Here is a 19,829-nt window from a genome sequence, read left to right as displayed (position 1 = left end):
GAGCCTCTCAGAACCCGGAGAAAGTCTGGAGCATCGGCCTGGCTCTGACACTGACCTGGGACCTGGGGAATCTTGGAGCTGCCCTGTGAGACTAGAGCCCTGCAGCACGACAAACCCATATCAACCACACATGCACACTCATCCCCAAACACGACGTGTGCACATGCTCACCCCCCCAAACACACACACACACCCAAACACAACGCATGCCCACACACTCACGAACACACACACAGCTGCACTCACCCCCAAACACATGTGCACACACATTCTCAAACACACACACACCTGCACGCAAATACTCACCCCAAACACAAACCACACACAGACACACCCTCACACACACATGCTCACTTGTCAGCACACAAAAACCACACACTCACACTTGCCCATTTGCTTGGGGTCCTTGCTCCAGTGGTGCTGGCTGCAGGTACACTCTCAGGGAGTGAGTATTTACCTGCCCAGCTCCTCACCTGGAAAGGGTGGGAAGGGGCGCCGGGGAGAGCAGGCCATGCCAGCTGGGGCAGGTGTGTGCCATGCGATGGGATGGGAGCACATGGAGACGGTGAGATGGATTGATTTTTCCAGTGGACATGAGGCTTGTTATTGCATTAGAGACACCAGCGAACACACCAGCACCTTCCCAGGGGACTGCCAGGTCAGCAGCAGCTGTATTTACCATGGGCACAACAGATAAATAGGGGCAAGGGAGGGGGCTGGGTGATGGGGAGCAGGTGGGGCTGTGCAATGGGGAGCTGGAGAGGATGTGTCTCTCACTAGGCCAAGACTAGATCCCTGTGTCAGACATTGCTGCCTGGCCGGGTCCAGAGCAGCCCATCGCAGGGCTGTTTCTTTTCCCCCCCCGTCAGGCAGTGCCAGCTGCAGTGAGCCCTGTCCCAGCTCCCAGCCACAGAGCCCCTGGAGTGGAGGGAGCCCTCTCCTCATGCACTGGTGAATTCATAAGGGAACAAACACCCACTCAGCGTGGCACGGACATTTCACAGGGCAGCAATCAATGAGGAGGGTGGAGGGCAGCTGGTGCCAGGCTGGAAGCTCTGCTGGGCTGCAGTAAGAGAGGGCCAGCAGAGCCTTTGTGAGAGGCAGATCCACGGTACACAAAGATCCACTGCCCCCCATGAAGGTCCCATGGCAGATCTGCAGGAACAGAAATCCACACTCAGGAGCCAGCCTCCCTCCCTGCCAGGAAGGGGTTAATGCTGAGGCTGGTGCTCCCTGGTAGGCGCTGGTAACCCTACACTGATTCCACTTCCCTGAACAGAGCCAGGCAAGGTGTCTCTGAAGGGAGCAAAGGTCATGTGTCAAGAGGGCTCCAGCAGAAGTTTCCTTTACCCTCCTCCAGTCAGACATGCCCCCCGCCGTCTGACTATGGGACAGCGTCCACCTGCTGATCTAACTGCTCCCACCTTCTAGAGGGCTGTGGGGGGGCTACTTCAGGTGCCCCCGGAGGGAAAGGGTAAATGGAATGTCCTCCTCTTCCTCCTCCCAATTTCCCCTCTTCTGCCCTGTGGGGCGTGTCTGCAGCCTTCGCTCAGACTCCCTCCAGTGGGAGCTGGGCTCAGCCCGCAGGGGTGGGGTTGGGAAGTCTTAGAATGAAGTGGGGCATGGGGCTTGTAAGCCAGGGCCCCTCTCCCTGGATGAATGCCGGGGCTGTGCGTGCTGTAGGCCCTTTGGGGGGCGGTGTTCGGGTCCAGTTACAGGTGGGGTGCTCCAGGGCCGATGCTGGGGCTGTGCGTGCGCTGTAGGCCCTTTGGGGGGCGGTGTTCGGGTCCAGTTACAGGTGGGGTGCTCCAGGGCCGATGCTGGGGCTGTGTGTGCGCTGTAGGCCCTTTGGGGGGCGGTGTTCGGGTCCAGTTACAGGTGGGGTGCTCCAGGGCCGATACTGGGGCTGTGTGTGCGGTGTAGGCCCTCTGGGGGGCGGTGTTCGGGTCCAGTTACAGGTGGGGTGCTCCCTGGGCCGATGCTGGGGCTGTGTGTGCGCTGTAGGCCTTTTGGGGGGCGGTGTTCCGGTCCAGTTACAGGTGGGGTGCTCCCTGGGCCGATGCTGGGGCTGTGTGTGCGCTGTAGGCCCTTTGGGGGGCGGTGTTCGGGTCCAGTTACAGGTGGGGTGCTCCAGGGCCGATGCTGAGGCTGTGTGTGCGCTGTAGGCCCTTTGGGGGGCGGTGTTCGGGTCCAGTTACAGGTGGGGTGCTCCCTGGGCCGATGCTGGGGCTGTGTGTGCGCTGTAGGCCCTTTGGGGGGCGGTGTTCCGGTCCAGTTACAGGTGGGGTGCTCCAGGGCCGATGCTGGGGCTGTGTGTGCACTGTAGGCCCTTTGGGGGGCGGTGTTCGGGTCCAGTTACAGGTGGGGTGCTCCAGGGCCGATGCTGGGGCTGTGTGTGCGCTGTAGGCCCTTTGGGGGGCGGTGTTCGGGTCCAGTTACAGGTGGGGTGCTCCCTGGGCCGATGCTGGGGCTGTGTGTGCGCTGTAGGCCCTTTGGGGGGCGGTGTTCGGGTCCAGTTACAGGTGGGGTGCTCCCTGGGCCGATGCTGGGGCTGTGTGTGCGCTGTAGGCCCTTTGGGGGGCGGTGTTCCGGTCCAGTTACAGGTGGGGTGCTCCAGGGCCGATGCTGGGGCTGTGTGTGCACTGTAGGCCCTTTGGGGGGCGGTGTTCCGGTCCAGTTACAGGTGGGGTGTAAATCGGTGTCACTCCGTTGGATAAATGGGCCAGATCCCCAGTGTGTGTGTAAATCAGCACAGCTCCAGAGAAGCCAATGGAATGAAACAGGTTTATACCAGCTGGGTGTCTGGCCTGCTGACACTGAACTCAAAGGCCGTCTGGATTTGGGGAGAGAGAATCCTTGTGCCGGTCGCGGTGAATTGCTTGGGCTATTGCACATCTCCCATTGCCAGGGTGTGTGGATCAACCCTCCTTCCTGCACTGCCTGCCCTTCTTTGGGGCGGGCGTTTGGGAACAGAGCAGGTTGGGAGCTGGGAGGGGACCAGAGCGTTCACCCCACTTCGGAGTTAGCAGCATAGCAGCCAAACACTTAGAGCCCTGTGCGGATACAAAAATGTGGATCCGCATCCTCCAGGATCAACTTGCGACCTGTCCCGTGATCCGCTAGCCGTCTTTTACGTGAATCCGCACCCGCAGCAGCAAGCCGTCTCACAAGGGCTGGGGCGGGGGGAGGGAAAGGGAGCAAGTGGGGGAGGGGGGTCTTGCAGGGAAAAGGCAGCACGAGGGTGGGGTCTGGGGGTAAGGGACAGTGTGGGGGCATGGTCTCAAGGAGAAGGGGTGGCACGGAGGGGGCCGGCTGGGGGGAAGGGGCATCCCATCGCATGCTGCCCCTGGGGCTCGCCAGCAGCAGTGCATGTTGCATCACAGTGGGGCAGAGGGGTGGGGCTCCGGGGCCCCGCCCGCTCCCAATCCCTGTGGCCGGGGGCAGGCCCTGCTGCCCAGGAGCTGTCGTGCCAGGTCCAGGAATGGGAGTGCGGCCAGTGCTGCTGGGCCGGGCCATAGTGGGGACGCTGGCGCTGCCCAAGGGGCCCGAGCTGCTGGATAGGAAGAGGCGCGGTGAGCAGGTGCTGGACAGTCCCGACTCCAACCTGCTGCCCAGCCCCAGCCATTGGCTGCTGCCGCTGGCCCCAAGCGCACTGCGTCCCCCGAGCTGGACGCCATGGGCCAGGCGCGGCTGGTGCATATGGCCCTGCGTGGCTGTATCCACATCCAGTCCACTCTGCGCAAAAATGGCCCGTGGATATCTGCGGATTTGTAGGGCTCTACAACCCGTTGCCCTGGAAGTTCTCCCCTGGGTTTAGTCCCTCTGCTCGCTAGGTCGGAGTGCCCGGCACCAGCCTGGGGGAGAAGCTGATCGGCAGGGCCGCCAGAGTAGGTGCTCCAGCCCCAGAGCCTTTGAAGGGTTGGCCCAGCTTTGGCACTGATTGTGTTTGAGATGGACAAGGGGGAGGTGGAAAAGGGCAAGTGGGGAGGCCACTGCTAGGTCGGTTAATTTACTTCAGCCCCTGCTCTGATGCAGACACTGATTAACCCATTGGGGATCCCAGTGTGATTCTGTAGCAGCAAGCATGGTGTGAGATCCCTGCCTGGGCTCCCATTGTGGGGCAGCCCCTGCCAGACATGCAAAAAGAGCAGCAAGGTGGCTGCCTCCTGCACTTCTACTGAGGGATCAGGAGATAACCAGGTATGGGGCCAGTGCAGGTCCAAGATCACATATCCCAGCACGTTTGAGGTGCACAAGCAGCAGAGGAAAGAGCAGCTTTATGCATCTCTCCAGCTGCTCCTGCAGCCCATGTCCCCATGGTGTCCGAGCACCTTGCAGTCCCCGGGGGGCCAATTCTTGCTGCGCCCTACATGTGTGGAAGGATTGTCCCCATTGCACAGTTGGGGAATTGAGGCCCAGAAAGGCTAAGTGAGTTGCCCAAGAGCCCACAGCTCCATGGCAGATCTGAACCCAGAGCCCCTGACTCCAAGCCCACTGCCTTTACCGTGGTGGCCCTTGGATGAGAAAGGCCATCATGTCCACCCCCTCCACGAGGCTAGCTCATCCCCAGCGCTGTATCCAGCTTAGCTTTATATATCCTAAGTGGAGGACTCCCAGCCCTCCCCTTGGAGGCGATCCTGCTGGATCTATCTGGAAGTCCTCCCTGAGATTCAGTCTTTGTTAATTTCACCCATTGTCCCTGGCTGTGGCCCCTCAAACATTCTCTCCCTCCCTTTCCAGGGCTTGTAGCAGGTCCCGTGTATCTGGGAAAGCAGGCTCTGCTGGCCCCCTGTAACTCATACCAGTGGTTACATCCCTTCTGCATTTGGCCCCCAGTCTCCAGAGCTGGTCCAGTCCCACGTCCTACAATCCCTTCTCATCCAAGGCAGCCAGTCTCTGCAATGTGACAGTGGGGTCCACAGCCTACACGGGGGAGAAATATCCTGCATGAATTGGTGCCTGGGCAGGGTTAGGTGTGTCCCTGCCCTGCCATTTACATTATGCAAAGTAGGCACAGAGCGCTATCCAAGCCAGGACTCTCCCCTAGCTTGCCCGGTCATTAGTGCCTGGCACCCACTTGGCCCAGGTGCAGATAGCCCCACAAGGAGCAGGGCAGTGGGGTTCTGGCTCTTGGACCTCACAGGCTCCTCTTGCTGGCACACTGACGCCTTCGTCTCCATGAGAAGGAGAAATTAAATCAGCGCTAGCTGTTGGGTGAGCAGAGGGTGATGGGGGCCCTGGCCGAGTCTGTCACAGTCCCTTGCGTTTCTGGAGGCACTTTGGTTTTCCCTCTGCTCTCGATCTGTCTCCATGGCATGTGCTCCGACTCGTGGCCAACACAACAGGTGCAGCAGGGTGTCCAGCATGTGGCTGTTTTCACCGGCAGTTAAAGCCAATCCTCAGCCAGCACCAAGGAACCAAATGTAATGCTCTGCTCCTGGGGCAGGTTGGTTGGCAGCAGCAGGACTGAACCTGGGGCCTCAGGATCTAAAAGCATGAGTTATTCCTGCCTGGGCTAAAAGGCTGGTCTCCTTGAACCTGGTCTGTGATGATCTCTTCAGCCTCTATATGTGCCCCAGTCTCCACTAGTGGGAGACAGAGTGACAAGCAGGGTGGGTGGGGGTTACTCAAACCACACTTAAACTTTGGAGCTGGATCTGCATTGTGCCAGCTCAGATATTGGGGTGTCCACTGCAGAGACTTCAGGACCCAGTGCTCCATGTTCCAACACAATCCACTGGCTGGAAGTTGAAGTTGGAAATAAGGCATACATTTTTTAACAGTGACACTAATTAACCACTGAAACTATTTGACAAGGATCGTGGTGGATTCTCCATCACTGACAATTTTTAAATCAAGACTGGATGTTTCTGTAAAAGTTCTGCTCTAGGAATTACTGTGGGGCAGGTCTCTGGCCTATGTTGTACAGAGGTCACAATCAGGGCTTGTTCCAGCCTTTTTGCCACCCCAAGCGGCGAAGAAAAAAAAAAAAGAAAAACCCGATTGAGCTGCCGATGAATTGCCGCCGAAGGGGAAGAGAGAGAATCAAGGACTCACCACTGAATTGCCGCCGAAGACCCAGACGTGCCTCCCCAATAACGCACACAGTGCCAGCCCTTCGCTGGTGCCTGGAGCCGGCCCTGGTCACAATGGTCCCTTCTGGCCTTGGAATCTATGAGTTTTCACCCAGGTGACCTCTGTGTGGTCCAGCAGCTAAAGCACATGGCTGGGCATAAGAACACCTGTCTTCCCTGCCACTGGCCCACTGTGTCACTCCTCTGTCATGGTATAAGAGGGAAGGTCCTCTCATGGGTCGGTAACTGGTTAAAAGACAGGAAACAAAGGGTAGGAATAAGTGGTCAGTTTTGAGAATGGAGAGAGGTAAATAGTGGTGTCCCTCAGGGGTCTGTATTGGGCCCAGTCCTAGTCAACATATTCATAAATTATCTGGGAAAAGGGGTAAACAGTGGGGTGGCAAAATTTGCAGATGATACAAAACTACTCAAGATAGTTAATTCCCAGGCAGACTCGAAGAGGTACAAAAGGATCTCTCAAAACTGAGAGACTGGGCAACAAAATGGCAGATGAAATTCAGTGTTGATAAATGCAAAGTGATGCACATCAGAAAAAATTATCCCAAGTATATGTACAAAATGATGGGGTCTAAATTAGCTGTTACCACTCAAGAAAGAGATCTTGGAGTTGTGAATAGTTCTCTGAAAACTCTGCTCAGTGGGCAGCAGCAGTCAAAAAAGTGAACAGAATGTTAAGAACCATTAAGGGATAGATAATAAGATGGAAAATATCATAATGCCACTTTATAAATCCATGGTACGTCCACACCTTGAGTACTGCGTGCAGATCTGATCGCCCCATCTGAGAAAGGATATATTAGAAGTGGAAAAGATACAGAAAAGGGCAACAAAAATGATTAGGGTATTGAACAGTTTCCATATGAGGAGAGATTAAAGACTGGGAGTGTTCAGTTTATAAAAGAGGCCACTAAGGGGGGATATGATTGAGGTTTATAAAATTGTGACTGGAGTGGAGAAAGTGAATAGGGAAGTGTTACTTACCCCTTCACGTAATACAAGAACCAGCAGTGTCCAATGAAATGAATAGGCAGCAGGTTAAAAGCAAACATAAGGAAGTATTATTGCACACAATGCATGGTCACCCTGTGAAACTTGTTGCCAGGGGATTTTGTGAAGGCCAAAAGTATAAGTGGGTTCAAAAAAGAATGAGATAAGTTCCTGGAGGTTAGGTCCATCAATGGCTATTAGCCAAGATGGTCAGGGATGCAACCCCATGCTCTGGGTGTTCCTAAACCTCTGACTGCCAGAAGCTGATCCTGGACAACAGGGGATGGATCACTTCATTATTGCCCTGTTCTGGTCATTCCCTCTGAAGCACCTGGCATCAGCCACTGTCTGAAGACAGGATACTGGGCTAGATGGACCCTTGGTTTGACCCAGTGTGGCTGTTTTTAGGTCTTACATTCCTACACAAGTGCTAAGTGTTATTTCATTCTGCCTCTGCTTGGATCAGCCTGGAGCATGCTGTGCTGGGCCCTATCGTCTCCAGGGGCTGCACAAGCCATGGGTTCGAGCTGCAACATTCAGATCCAGACTGGAAAGACCCACGGTCCCCATAGGTGTAGTTTGACTTCTATATTGGGGGGAGGGGTGGCTCAAGTCAAGCCAAAAGGGTCACACATGGGATGGGGGGGGGATTCCGTGCCTGCCCACAGGGGTGCCATTTCAGATTGCGGGGGGACTGCAACCATGATTCCAAGGGCTACTTAGGCAACTGAAAACTCTAGTGTTTTTGTAGATAATAACTTAGAAATTATCTGACAGGAGCACAAAATCTAATTCCTGTATCAAGAAAGAAAATTAAATATTAGACCCACTCAGCTGCAATACTAACATGTTCTGACATCTTGTGGCAAGTCACTTATGGGACACTGGTTAGGTTTAAAATGGTAATGTCTATTCTTACTCAGGTACACTTACTGAAGTCAGAAGTGATCATCATGATCATCTAGTCTGACTTCCTGCACTTCGCAGGTCACAGAACCTCACCCACCCACTCCTGTAATAGATCCCTAAGCTCTGGCTGAGTTACTTACATCCTCAAATCATGGTTTAAGGACTTCAAGTTACAGAGAATTCACCATTTACACTAGTTTAAACTTGCAAGTGACCCATGCCCCATGATCCATGCTGCAGAGGAAGGCAAAAAAAAACAAACAAACCAGGGTCTCTGCCAGTTTGACTTGGGGGAAAATTCCTTCCCGACCCCAAATATCGTGATCAGTTAGTCCCTGAGCATGTGGGCAAGACCCATGAGGAAGACACGTGAGAAAGAATTCTCTGTAGTAACTCAAAGCCCTCCCCATCTAATGTCCCATCTCGAGCCATTGTGGATTTATGCTACAGGCAGTCAACAATGGGCCACACACCATTGTAGGCAGTCCTGTCATACCATCTCCTCCATAAACTTCTCAAGCTCAGTTTTGAAGCCAGTCAGATTTTTTGCCCCCACTGCTCCTCCTGGGAGGCTGCTCCAGCCTTCACTCTTCTGATGGTTAGAAACCTTCGCCTATTTTCAAGCCTAAATTTTTGATGGCCAGTTTATATCCATTTGTTCTGGGGTCCACATTGGTGCTTAACTTAAATAACTCCTCTCCCTCCCTGATATTTATCCCTCTGATGTATTTATAGAGTGCAATCATATCTCCCCTCAGCCTTCGTTTGGTTAGGCTAAACAAGCCAAGTTCTTTGAGTCTCCTCTCCTAAGGTAGGTTTTCCATTATTCGGATCATCCTAGTAACCCTTCTCTGCACTGTTCAGTTTGAATTCATCTTTCTTAAACATGGGAGACCAGAACTGCACACAATACTCCAGATGAGGTCTCTCCAGTGCCTTGTATAAAGGTACTAACACTTCCTTATCTCTACTGGAAATACCTCTCCTGATGCACCCCAGGACTGTTAGCCTTTTCATGGTCACATGACATTGACGGCTCATAGTCATGCTGTGATCAGCCAATATGCCCAGGTCTTTCTCCTTCTCTGTCACTTCCAACTGATAAGTCCCTAGCATATAGCAAAAATCCCTGTTGTTAGTCCCTAAATGCATGACCTTGCACTTTTTTTTGTTTCACTTATCACTTTATTTTGTACAAAAACATTTAAGTAGTTGCCACAGCAGCTGCCTGGGTTCTCTGCACTGAGACTCTGGTGTGGGTCTTAGCCAGATGATCAGTGAATTCCTGATAAGGAGACTTGGTGAACACAGTCTCCTTCCAGAGGTCAGGGGTCAGATAACTGTAGGTCTTGGAGAGTGCTTCAAAGGTGGCTTTAGCAAAGTTGCCCCGTGTAGCAGTACAACCCCTAGCTGAAGTATAGCAATCATCAATTCCAGCCATCATCAGCAGTTTCTTTGGAACAGGGGCAGATACAATTCGGGTACCATGGGGTGCTGGGATCAGATGCACCAGAACAGACCCACAACGACCAGTAACCTTGCAAGGTACACAATGAGGCTTGCCAATCTTGTTACCCCAGTAGACTCATCGTACTGGTACAATGGATAGTTTAGCCAAGATGATTGCCACACGAATAGCAGTGGCAACTTCCTTGGAGCATTTTACACCAAGGCCAACATGACCATTGTAGTCACCAATAGCTTTGCACTATTAAATATCATTCCATTTCTATTACTCCAGTTTACAAGGTCATCCAGATCTTCTTGTATGATATTCCGGTCCTCCTCTGTATTGGCTATACCTCCCCGCTTTGTGTCATCTGCAAATTTTATTAGGACACTCCCACTTGTTGTGTCAAGGTCATTAATAAAAAATGTTTAATCAGATTGGTCCCAAGACTGATCCCTGAGGAACTCAACTAGTAACCTCCCTCCAGCCTGACAGTTCACCTTTCAATATTACCTGTTGCAGTCTCCCCTTCAACCAGTTCCTTATCCACCTTTCAGTTCTCTTATTAATCCCCATCTTGTCCAGTTTAACTAATAATTTCTCATGTGGAACTGTATCAAATGCCTTCCTGACATCCAGGTAGATTAGATCTACTGTATTTCCTTTGTCTAAAATATCAGTTCTCTTCTCAAAGAAAGATAGCAGTAACTTGTTACCACCTCTTGAATAGAACAATTGAAACAATTGCAGAAAAATCTACAATTACTTTCTATCATTTAGGCTACTTACTTTTTGCCGCTCACCAAGCTTGGAACAGATCGTTTAACTTTAGGAAACCTCCTAATAGCCCTTTCTTATCTTAATCACCCGTTAATCACTCTGTTATAAACAAAATTCTGAGGACAACACAAATGCAGCTTGTTGGGGGTGGAAGTTTTTTGTTGCAGGAGAGCCAACAGGCAGCGGCCACACTGCGTGACTTTTAGTGGCTTAGTGGCACGGCTGTAGTGACACAGCCTTGTCACTAAAAGCTGTGTAGTGTAGACGTAGCCTAAGGCTGCCTGTCTGAGGCTTGCATTTTGCCCCATCCATAATCTGCCCATGAAGGCCCCAGAGGCATTTGGATCTCAGCAGACCATAACTCTGGTCTGAAAATGAGGGTGGCTGCAATCTGCTCCTTTTGGTTCAGTTCAGCCTGGCCCACAGGTGTCCACTCCCAGTGAGATGCCAGAGCAGCCCTCACTTGGGCATCATTTGGATGCTGTGGAGGTGGGGGGCCTGGAGAGCTTCCTGTCAGTCATTCAGAGACCTCCACTCTGCTGAGCTGATGGGCCAAAGGCCGCCTGCCGCCATAAGAGGAATGACGCTCTGGTGCCCAGTGGAGCAGTTTAAAGGTGCACGGTGTGGAGTGAGGTCTGCAAGGGAGGAAGAGATTTACATCCATGCCATATATCAAAGGGGAGCTCATGGGTCTCTACCTGCCTTTGTCTGCTAACAGCAGAGCAGTTCCTGGAGCTGTAAAACCCACTTTCCCCAGCCCCCTGCCAGAAACTCCATCTCCACGTCCATTTCCACTGCTGTACCCATCGCAGCAGGATTGCCCATAAAAAAACAACAACATTTGTCTGCTCAAGCCCATAAAAGACTCGAGGGAGCCAGGGCCAGGCTGTGGGATAAATAAACTGGCTTCAATTTCAGCAAGGCTCAGCAGGGCCCTGGGGGTTGCGTCGCCTAGTGGAGAAGGTGTCTGCTTCAGTGAAGGAAAAAGGAGCAGCTAATGAGTCTCCATGAGAGACTGCCTCAGAGATCTGAGGGCAGGAAGAGAAGCCTGCACTGGTAATGAGAAAGGAGAAAGAGGCAACCCAAGGAGGATCTATGAGGACAGATCCTCAGCCTACGTAAATCTGTGCAGCTTCATGGATTTCAATAGCCCCTTATTGGATCTGTGCCAGTTTACTCCAGCTGGGAATCTGGCTCATGAGTCAGTGAAGCATCCACTGGAAAAAGAAGGTGGCTGGAGCTGCCGCGTAACCTCAGGCCAAACCCTGACCGAGTCCAAGGGAGTTCTGCTTGAGTAAGAGCTGCAAGGCCAGTGCTGGGGGCAGAAGGAGACAGGGCTTGCCCGAGGGCTAAGCAGAAGAAGGGCTTTGGGGGGTAGCTGTGAGCAGAGAGAGGAGTAGGAGAGGGGAAGTGGTAAATGCCGTGGTTGACAAACAGCAGGGAAGAGAATACACGGCCTGGAACTAAACAGGTCTGGATCAGCATGGCTGGGTGATGTACATGTCCAGGAATTGAGTTTTGAATCAGTGTGGAATAGTGATCAGAGCACAGGACTGGGACTCAGGAGATCAGGATTCTCCTGGCTCTGCCACTGGCCTGCTACGTGACCTAGAAAAAGTAACTTCCCCGCCCCGTGCCTCAGTTTCCCCATCTATAAAATAATGATGATGATACTGCCCTTCTGTGTAAAGCTCTTTGAGGTCTCCTGATGAAAAACACATGATAAAAGCTAGGTATTATTAGGCTTATAGAAGCTCTGGGGCATGGGAGAGCTCCCAGTGGACTGGCAAAGACAGGTGTGATGCCCAGCTTCTAAAAGGAAAAACAGGGTGATCCTGGCTATTCATCCCTCCCAAGGCCAGAAGGGACCGTTATGATCCTGTAGTCTGACCTCTGTTTAGCATAGTTCAGAGACCTGCCCCCAAATAATCCCTAGAGCAGAACTTTTAGAAAACCAGTCAGTTTTGAGTTTAAAATGGCCAGTGATGGAGAATCCACCATGACCCTGGTCAATTGTTCCAGTGGATACTTACCCTGCCTGACCGTTAATAATGTACACCTTATTTCTGGTCTGAATTTGTCTAGGTTCAGCTTCCAGCCATTGGATCATGTTAGACCTTTCACTGCCAGACTCCTGGGGGAGAGCAGCATCTGCAGGGCTGCTACATCCTCTCCTCGTGCAAGTGGGGGAAGTGGGCAGAATCTGGCTCCACCCCCTCCCATACACAGGAGAGCAGTGCCAGTGCTGGGGGGAATTATGCTGTGCCAGGCCTGGGCACTTCCCGCACAGAGCAGGGGGAACCAGAAGCAAGTTTGGCACAGCATGTCCATCCTCTGGAACTCCCCATGGTGGGAAATGCGTCCATCCGTGCTGGTGAACAAGGGGGAATCGGGAAGCCCAGTCCCCACCCGCCTTGAACCACAGGCTGCTCTAGCCCCATTCCCACCAAACGGATTTCCTGTGGCAAAACTGCTGTTTGTTTTCTTCAAAATCAGCAAAATATTTGAGACCCAGGTGCCCCATTTGGGGCTAAGCTTGACTGGAGTCGGCCAGTTTGGGCCCTGCCCTGCTGTGCCCTGCAGCATGGGGGCAGAGGACCAGCCACTAGTTCTGCTAGCCAAGGCCTGGGTGAGGCTAGAGTGTGAAGAGACTGCAGACTGAGATCTGCACAATGAATTGGGCTTCTGCCTGGTATCAGTGTCAAAAGGCAAGCGAGCAAATGTCACGACCCTGCTCCCCAGGGTGGCATGGAGCCCAGTGTCCCCACCACTCCCTGGCCAAGTGACACAGAGAACAAGGGAAGGAAAACAGATGTCATTGGGAAAAGTACAAGGACCTGTAGATCTGCGGCCTGAGCCTGCCGCCACCACACCAGAGTCAATAGCCCAGCCTGGGGAGTGGTGGGCAAGCTGCAGGGCTGGCCCCTGGTGGGTACTCGCTACTGAATGAACAAGAGCTGGGAAAACTCCCACATGCCAAGGGGGTTCCTGGCCATCAGCACCTGCTTAGTCCCAAGCTGGCTGCCTCCCGGATCCCAGGGAAATCACAGACAGACACTCGGCCTGGGACACTGGTCGGGGGGAGCAGTAAATGGCCTTAGCCCATTGCAGTGATGGGAGGCTCCTAGCCCCTGAATCACAGTCACTGCAGGGTCCTGCTGCTCACTCCGGACTCCACAGTGGAGCTGATTTTCATGACAGTGAGAGGGATATCTGGCTGGCTGGCTGGCACACGCTCCCTGGGCACCATCTGTCTGTCCGACTAACTCCTGCTGCCTGGGCACCATCTGTCTGTCCAGCTTGTGCCCGCTCCCTGGCCACTGTCTGTCTGCCCAGCTGGCACACACTCCCTGGGCACTGTCTGTCTGCCTGACTGGTGCTTGCTCCCTGGGCACCATCTGTCTGTTTGACTGGCGCCTGCTCCCTGGGCACCTTCTGTCTGCCTGCTGGCGCATGCTCCCTCGACACCATCTGTCTGTCCAGCTGCCGCCCGCTCCCTGGGCACCGTCTGTCTGTCCGGCTTGCACATGCTCCCTGGGCAATGCCTGTCTGTCTGCTTGGTGCTCGCTCCTTGAGCACCGTCTGTCCGTCCGGCTGGCGCACGCTCCCTTGGCACTGTTTCTCTGCCCAGCTGGTGCATGCTCCCTTGGCACACTCTGCTCAGCTTGCACACAGTCCCTGGGCACCATCTGTCTGCCTGCTGGTGCAAGCTCCCTGGACACCATCTGTCTACCAGGCTGGCTGTCTGCCTGGCTGGCCCACGCTCCCTCAGCACCGATTTTTTGCCCAGCTGGCACACGCTCCCTCGGCACCATCTGTCTTCCAGGCTGGCGCACGCTCCCTTGGCACCCTCTGTCTGCCTGACTGGCGCACGCTCCCTAGGCACCATCTGTCTGCCCAGCTAGTGCACACTCCCTAGGCACCATCTGTCTGCCCAGCTAGTGCACACTCCCTTGGCACCATCTGTCTGCCCAGCTGACACCAGCTCCCTGGGCACCGCCTGTATGTCCGGCTGATGCTCGCTCCCTGGACCCTGTCAGCCTGGTGAAAATGAGCGAGTGAGTGAGGGTGGGCGAGAACGAGACACAGAGGGAGGGAGGATGGAATGAAGTGTGGACGGGGCCTCGGAGAAGGGGTCAGGCAGGGGCAGGGCAAGGGTGTTCAGTTTTGTGCAAGTAGAAAGTTGGCAACCCTAGCCAGGAGAGAGACCACAAGGTCAGGCCATGAGTCCAAGCACCTGTGAGTCTCGCTCTTCTTTCTTTGCTGTAGCTACTCATGGATGTGTAAAGAAGGAACTCTGGAGGAGGCGTAGGAAGGTTATATTACCTCTCTGTTTGGCACTGGTCAGACCTACTCTGGAACCCGAGATACTATTCTGGTCACCCATGTTCAAGAAAGATGAATTCAAACTGAAACAGGGCAGAGAAGAGCTGCCAGGATGATCGGCAGCATGGAAAGCTGATCTGGAGCCTGGAGAACAGGGGTTGGTCAGCCTCATAGAACCCAGCTGGAGTGGGGTTCTGGTTACTCTCTATAAATACAGCCAGGGGTGAACACCAGGGAGGTGAAGAGCTATTGAAGCTGAAGGACAATGTTGGCACAAGAACAAATGGGGATAAACTAGCCAGGAATCAATCTAGGCTGGACATTAGTAGGTTTCTAATGATCAGAGGAGTTAGGTTCTGGAACAGCCGCCCAATAGGAGCAGGGTGGGCAGAGAACCTAGCTGTCTTTAAAATGGAGCCTGAGAAATGTATGAATGGGGTTATATGATGTTTGATTGCTGCGATACCAGGGGACTGGACTCAGTGACTCAGGACGTCCCTTCCTCTGCTATGTCCCTATGGTGCTTCCCTCATGTAAGCTAGACACCATGTGGACGGACACTGGGATTTCCCCAGGAGTTTAGGGGAGTGAGGTGCCAGATCCCACTGAAATCCGAGGGGAGCAAAGGAGTGTGCTTTGTGTTCGGACAAACATGCAGGATTCGGGCCCAGGCTGGCTCTTGTGTTGCCCCAGCTTGTTCTCCCAATTCAGCTCATAAGCCCTTGTCTTGACAGCAGGGCTGGCAAGTGACTTAACTCTGTTTACCAGGAAGCTGGAGTTTTATTTTATCTGATCCATTCTCCAGTATCATCCTGCAGGGGTATAAAGCAGCCAGTCATTTCATCTCTAAGGGACGGGCTCCAGCTGGATTCATCTCTTGGCACTGGAAGGCAATGGTGCCAACCTTCCCAATTGTATTGGGAGTCTCGTGATAGTTGGTGCTTTGCTGGAACCCCAAGCACCTGGGATTAGGTGATACCCCCAGATTCCCTTCTGGTTATAAGGTGACTATCTAGACCTCACGGTTGTGGAGAAAAGCTGGAAAATGTGAACCGTCAAGACTCCAGAACCAGAAAGCAAAGAGAACCCAGATCTATTATTTTTAAAAATCTCATGATTGTTAAACCAATCTGCAGATTTTAGAGGGCCTGATTCCTGATTTCGGGATGCTTGGAGTTGGCAACGCTGGAGATGCCATGGCTGAAGTCTCTACATCAACCCCCTAAAAGTCAGTAGCCCAGCCCCCGCCCTTCACTACTCTCTGGGCACATCAGGGGCAACACTTTAAAACATTTTAAAGGGGTGGACCTGGCAACCTGACCACGAGATCTCAATGTTCCCACTCCTTGGTATCATATGGGCCCAGATTCTTTCTGACTGCAGAGACATTTAAGCACATGGCTTGTGTGGTGCACACAGGCCAGAGTGCTATCTGTCTTTGTGTACATAAAATAGACAGAGATGGGAAGGACTCAATGCACAATTTCATACCAAGTGACTCTCCAGTCCAGAAATCTCTTAAGATGAGAGTCAGCGTAAGGGACTGGGGCGTAGGCGGTCGCAGCTAGTCTGAGGTCTGCCCACCAGGGATAGGAGTTGCCAGGCCGGAGTTAGAGGAATCACAAGGCCAGGTTCCATAAACAAAAGTCAGGCCAGGGTCAGAGATGCCCTTCCAGCAGGCGGATGAAACACAGACTCCAGGGAGGACTCATTCAGGGCAGAGGGTCTCTTCCCCAAGACCGGGGTGAGAGTGCTGCCTGGCTGGCTTCTGGGCCCAGCTATGTACGTGTACATTCACAGGAACTCCACTGCAGGCAATTGAATCTCCACTGGTGTAGCCAACAGTAGCATAAGGCCCAGGGCTGGGACCTGCCCCCAATTCCTCAGGATTGCTAATAAACCTACCCTATGCCCAGGATACTCCTACGAGGAGGCACCTGCAGTGCCTTCCAGCCAGCCAAGCTAAACTTCCCCAGGCGTCCCTTCACGAAAGTCACTGGTAACAGCACTCCTGGCTGGGCTGTCTGCTGGAATTGAACGCCAGTCCTCTGCATCTAGAGGAGTGACCCTCTATTGCCTGAGTTAAGGGGACAAACTAAGCTAGTCAAAGTCCGTAGCAGCCTCATGAAGCAGCCACTTAAAGGGTGACAAAGAGCCAGATTGTGTTAGCATGGTTACACAAGCATTTACAGAAGGATGGGATTGTGGTAAAGGCACATGACTGGGTAACAAGACAGCACAGTTCTATTCCCACTAATATGCTATGCAACCCTTGGGAACTACAAATAAATGGTAGCTTAAGTATAAATCATCATGACTTGATCACATTCATAATATGTAAGCAGAATAAAGACCTGACCAATAATATATATACTTGGTGCCTTAATAAGGCCAATTTCACAAAGCTGAAAACCATTATGAGCCAGTTCAGCTAGGAATAAGAATTTAATCAACAAAATGTGAATGATAACTGGGAACCTTTTAAGAACACCTTACAAGATGCCCCAAAAGCCACAATCAAGGCCATACTGGTTAAAAAACCAGCCTGGAGTAGAGGAGAAGTGAAGGCAGCTGCAACAAATAAAAATAAAAATATAAAAATGCCGTGAAGGGGAAATTGATAGTAATGAATATAAATCAGAAGTTAGGAACTGTAGAAAATTGATAAGGGAAGCAAAGGGACGCAAGGCGAACTCTACGGCCTGCAGAGTTAAGGACAATAAGAAGGAGTTTTTAAAATATATTAGGAACAAAAAGGATCCTGACAATAGTATTGGTCCATTGCTATATGGAAATGGTATAGTTATCAATAATAATGCAGAAAAGGCAGAAGTGTTTCATAAATGTTTCTGTTCTGTATTTGGGGAAAAACAGATGACATAGTCTCAACATATGGTGATGATAGCACTCTTTCTATTCCACTAGTATCTCTGGAGGATGTTAAACAGAAGCTACTCAAGTTAGACATTTTTAAATCACCAGGTCCAGATAGCTTGCATCCAAAAGTTTTAAAAGAGCTGGCAGAGGAGCTTGCTGGACTGTTAATGTTGCTTTTCAATAAGTCTTGGAACACTGAGGAAGTTCCAGAAAACAGGAAGAAAGCTAATGTTGTGCCAACTTTTAAAAAGGGTAAATGGGATCAACAAGAAATTGTCAGCCTGACATCAATCCCCGACTGGATAATGGAGTGGCCGATGCAGGACTCAATTAATAAAGAATTAAAGGAGGATAATGTAATTAATGCAAATTAACCTGGGTTTGTGGAAAATAGATTCTGTCAAGCTAACTTGATCTCTTTTTTTGATGAGATGATGAGTTTGGTTGATCAAGGTCATGTGTAGAAGTAATAGACTTCTGTAAGGTGTTTGACTTGGTACGGCACAACATTTTGATTAAAGAAGAATGATATGAAATTAACCTGGCACACATTAAATGGATTAAAAACTGATAGGTCTCAAAATGTAACTGTAACCTGGAATCATCATTGAGTGGGTGTGTTTCCAGTGGGGTCCCTCAGGGATTGGTTCTTGGCCCTGTGCTATTTCACATTTTTATCAATGACTTAGAAGAAAAGGTAAAATCATCACTGATAAAGTTTGAAGATGACACAAAAATTGGTTGAGTGGTAAATAATGAAGAGGACAGGTCCCTGATTCAGAGCAGCCTGGATCCCTTGGTAAATTGAGTGCAAGGAAACAACATGCATTTTAATATGGCTAAATGTAAATGTATTCAACTCAGAACAATGAATGTAGACCATACTTACAGGATGGGGGACTCTATCCTGGGAAGCAATGACTCTGAAAAAGCAATGGGGGGGGAGGTGGATAATCAGCTGAACATGAGCTCCCAGTGTGATCCTGGGTTGCATAAACCAGAAAATCTCTAATAGGAGCAGATCTCTCTATTTGGCACTGGTACGGCCTGCTGGAATCCTGTGTCCACTTCTAGTGCCCACAATTCAAGAAGGACATTGATACATTGGAGGGTATTCAGGGAAGAGCCACAAGAATGATTGAAGTATTAGAAAACCTGCCTTATCATGGTAGACTCAAGGAGCTGAATCTATTTAGCTTAACAAAGAGAAGGTTAAGGTTAAATTGATCATAATCTATAAGTATCTACATGGGGAACAAATACGTAATAACGGGCTCTTCAGTCTAGCAGAGGAAGGTCTAACACAACCCAATGGCTGGGAGTTAAAGCAGGACAAATTCAGAATAGAAATAAGGTACAATTTTAACAATGAGAGTAATTAACCATTGGACCAATATAGCAAGGATTGTGGTAGATTCTACATCACTGGTTATTTTTAAATTACGACTGGCTGTTTTCTCAAAGCTGTGCTCTAGGAATAATTGTGGGGCAGGTCTCTGGCCGGTGCTGTGCAGGACGTCAGACTAGGTGGTCACAGTGGTCCCTCTAGCCTTGGAATCGATGTGCCTTAGTTTTCCCCTCTGTTTAAAGGGGCAAATTATCCTCACAGCGCACCCCAGAGAGCTGGTGAGACTGGATTCATTCCTCTTTGCAAAGTGCTTTGAGATCTTCGGGTCCCTAGCCAGCAAAGAGCCAGCAGAATCAGCTCCTACATGCACCTTCCTTACGGCAGCCCCGTGTGTGCGTCAGGGGGCTGGGGATGTGTTGAGGGAAGGAAGGGGCAGGGAAAGAGACTGCCTGGAACAGGCTGGTTCCTTGGGGACTGCAGCCAGCTGGCACAGTTTAGAGCAGCCCTAAGTCTGTTCTTACCTGCATCCAGAGATAGGCCGTACCTGGCTCCTGATGCTGCATGCAGCAGAGAATGTGGCCCCAGAATTCCTCATGGCTGCAGCATCTCATCAGCTGTGGGCCAGTAAGAGGGGTCAGTGCCCCAGCTGGGGTATGAGGGGTTGGGACTGCCCCAAGCCTGACTGCCTACTTTTGTCTCCTTCCAGCTCTAACCTGACCAGAATCCCCTTTCCCACCACCTCGGCCTTAGTATTTCCTTCTTCCTGCCCCCGTCGGTGCCCAGGACCGTTACCATGGAGAATGAGCAGCTGCAGGTCCCACCTCCCTCCAGCACCGCCAGCAGCAGCAGCAGCGGGCGCCAGCCGGGGCCCCAGATCTCCGTGTACAGCGGGATCCCAGACCGCCAGACCGTCCAGGTAAGGAGCTGCAGGGTGGGGGTGGGATCCAGGCTGTGCTGCTACAGAGGTGCCAAGGACTGGGCAGGATCCAGGGTGCCCTAGAGCTGAGTGTCACTCTTGGGTGGCTGGGATGGGAGAAAATACCAGGCAACCCCCATG

The 19,829-nt window shown here is 51.8% G+C and overlaps 2 protein-coding genes across 4 annotated transcripts in view; one reads left to right on the top strand and one right to left on the bottom strand.

The window, feature by feature from the left end:
* The window catches only part of PHC2 (polyhomeotic homolog 2), a 137,707-nt gene that overhangs the window by 51,109 nt on the left and 66,769 nt on the right, over positions 1–19,829 (top strand). For all 3 annotated transcript variants that reach the window (XM_074933998.1, XM_074933997.1, XM_074933999.1), the window contains one exon: positions 19,479–19,688. In XM_074933998.1, coding sequence (XP_074790099.1) covers positions 19,566–19,688 — 123 coding nt within the window. In that variant the 5' untranslated portion in view covers positions 19,479–19,565. The remainder of the gene's footprint in view (positions 1–19,478; positions 19,689–19,829) is intronic.
* LOC141974367 (small ribosomal subunit protein uS5-like) lies at positions 9,170–13,471 on the bottom strand. The gene is given in 2 exon segments (XM_074934043.1): positions 9,170–9,699; positions 13,388–13,471. Coding segments are annotated over 2 exon segments (588 nt in total). The 3' UTR covers positions 9,170–9,195.

This window comes from Natator depressus, chromosome 18, assembly GCF_965152275.1.
Source record: "Natator depressus isolate rNatDep1 chromosome 18, rNatDep2.hap1, whole genome shotgun sequence".
In the NCBI taxonomy this organism is placed as follows: Eukaryota; Metazoa; Chordata; order Testudines; family Cheloniidae; genus Natator; species Natator depressus.
The sequence above is the reverse complement of the archived record's forward strand: the minus strand, read 5'-3'. Positions and strand labels throughout refer to the sequence as shown.